At 37.7% G+C, this 2,513-nt stretch overlaps 1 protein-coding gene across 1 annotated transcript in view; it reads right to left on the bottom strand.

Moving 5' to 3' along the window:
* Positions 1–572: 572 nt before the first annotated feature.
* TMEM70 (transmembrane protein 70) overlaps positions 573–2,513 on the bottom strand; it is a 9,920-nt gene continuing 7,979 nt past the window's right edge. The window contains exons 2-3 of the mRNA XM_026841476.1: positions 2,340–2,496; positions 573–1,226 (exon numbers count right to left, since the gene is read on the bottom strand). Of these exons, the coding sequence (XP_026697277.1) occupies positions 778–1,226; positions 2,340–2,496 (606 nt within the window). The 3' untranslated portion in view covers positions 573–777. The remainder of the gene's footprint in view (positions 1,227–2,339; positions 2,497–2,513) is intronic.

Below are 2,513 nucleotides of genomic sequence, written 5' to 3'. Positions count from 1 at the left end.
CAAATACAGCACCTGTTTTCAATGGGATATTCAGAAGCACACATGCTAAGGTGCTTCCCCCTGCCCAAGAAAAGAGGCTTCTTGCTTTCCACCTCTAGGGACAAGAGTTGCTCCAAGGGGGATTAGTTTAAGAACCCATTGAGGTAGCTAATTACTGGGACACAGCCATTCTCCCTATCTTCTCCAGAGGCCTGAAGGCCTCCAGGAGGCTGCAGCAGGAACTAGCAACAATACCTGTCTGCTTTCTAAAGACTCCTCCTGGCTACCGATGCTCTCACAAAGGGAAGTGAAAGCTGTCTCCCCTCCCTTCATACCACCAGCAGCACTGACAAAAAGGCCCAATCTATTTGGATTAAGTACAATTAATCTGTAAGGTTTAACTAATGAGTACCAATGATTTTTCTTTTATGAATGATTCATTCTGAAATGGAGATGGTGAGATTGCTGACCAGCCCATGCATTTGAGTTCTCCTGGAGAGTTAACAATAAAAATCAAGCCAAGAACAAATAAGCACAAGACAGATCTAAGCTTTTTGGTTTTTTTTTTGTTTGTTTTTTTGTTTTTGTTTTTTTTTATATATTTGTGTCATTAACTCTGAAGAAACCCTCACATTGTTTAAAAGGTTAAAAAAAAACAGTGGGTTTTTTAATACATTCCAAAATCCATTTGGGGAACTCTAGCTATCTGATGCTAAGAAAGTGTAATAGAATTTTACATTCTTTCACATATATAGCACTGCACCATGAACAATGATGGTGACATTCATTATCTTCAAATCATTTTCTTTCACCAGCTTCGTTTTCCTCCTCGAGGTTAAAATTAAAGAATTTGTCATAGCCCATGAGATGGTTGTAATCCTGAGGATTTGGGAAGAGTGTTGGATTAACAAGCATTGATTTTGTTTTAGCATAAAATGTTGTAAACATCTTGGTGATGTCTGGAATCTTTACATCTTTCTGATGGAAAACAGTCGCTTTTTCTGCCAAGACCGCATTGTACGTAATGGCTGTATACGTGTCCATTTCATCTTTATAATAGAGTCGAATCACATAGCCTTTTGTAAGGACATGCAAAGTAACCGGTGTTACAAATGTAAAAAACCCAATCAACCCATAAAAGGCAACTTGCATAAGTAGACTTTCAAATCCAATACCAGTTTTGAGCATGATGTAGGGCATCGTGAACAGGTTGAATATGCTGGTGGAGTAAGAGAAAAACCTCACACCTACATAAAACAAAACAAAGAGAAAACAAAGGTTAATACTTACAAGTAAAATTTTCTCTATAATCATATACGTTCTGCTACTATATATTGATGACATTACTTGAACAGCTGAAGTTACTGAAAATCTACTTCTGTTTCTTTTTTAAGCTCACAAAGAAACCACTGGAAGTTGAACTCTGCCTTCTTGCCACTGTTCTGTCTTGTTTCTATGTTCATGTTGGGTTTATCAAAGCTGGCAGGTGGCTCTATTTCTATGGTAAGAGTCAGCTACTAACTATTATGCACACCTGTGACATTTTTACTTCACAGATAGGAAACTGATTTCAAAAGAAACTAGACTCCAGTCATGGGTAAACATAGTGACAATAATGATAGATACAACTGGGAATTTCTCTCTTCATCAACAACTAATACTGACATTCAGTGTGCATTGCAAAGAAGCTTGCTTGGACCCTCACCATGCATAACTTGAAAAACCTAGGTTATTCAATATTAGTAAGTACTCCACAGTCATGCTGCATGCACTTTGAGAGACAGTAGTCAGTGTTGTAGATTACGCACAGTCCCTAAGCCACCATGAGCACCAGTAGTCTAACATGCTGTGATAATTAAGTATGTTAAGGCATACTTTCTCCTTCTTTAAGACACATTTCAAAAATGTGTATCAGAAAACATCCAATTGATTATCTTTCATTTGGTCTTTATAACATTAACTGGTCAAAGAAAGATCAACAAAGTCTCATTACAGATAGTGTATTCCATCATAGTATTTGTCTACTTCAGAAACATTTCAGTAACACTTGAAAGCATATAGAATGTAAACAGCAGTACAACTAGTCTTTGTTTGCTACTGGATTGGGCAATGCATTCCAAAGGCTGCAAGAGACACAGGAGGCTGAGGGGTTACATAGATGTACAGTACCTACAGAACTCTCTGCATGCTTAACTGTAGAAGCAGAACCCAAGCACTGACACAATATTATTTTGCTGTACAGAGGATCCAAGATTTAGCGCACTTGGAAAGGAATACTCACACTTATAACATTGCATTTTAAAGTTATTAACCACTGTCAAATAATAAAAAAGCACTACAAATCACTTCAAGTCACATACCTAACACTGCCTTTGCCAAATTTCCTTTATAAACTAATCTTCCATGTTCTGGGTGTTCATGAGGGGAGGATGTGCATAGGCTGCGAAGAGCCACTCCTTGAAAAGATGCAACCTGAAAGATGAAAGCAGTACACAGACAAGCAACATCAGTACCAATCTACACATTACACACAT

This window comes from Athene cunicularia (genome assembly GCF_003259725.1).
Source record: "Athene cunicularia isolate RWA chromosome 2 unlocalized genomic scaffold, athCun1 chr2_part1, whole genome shotgun sequence".
Classification (NCBI taxonomy): domain Eukaryota; kingdom Metazoa; phylum Chordata; class Aves; order Strigiformes; family Strigidae; genus Athene; species Athene cunicularia.
Note: the sequence above shows the minus strand (reverse complement) of the source record. Positions and strands in the feature narration are given on the sequence as shown.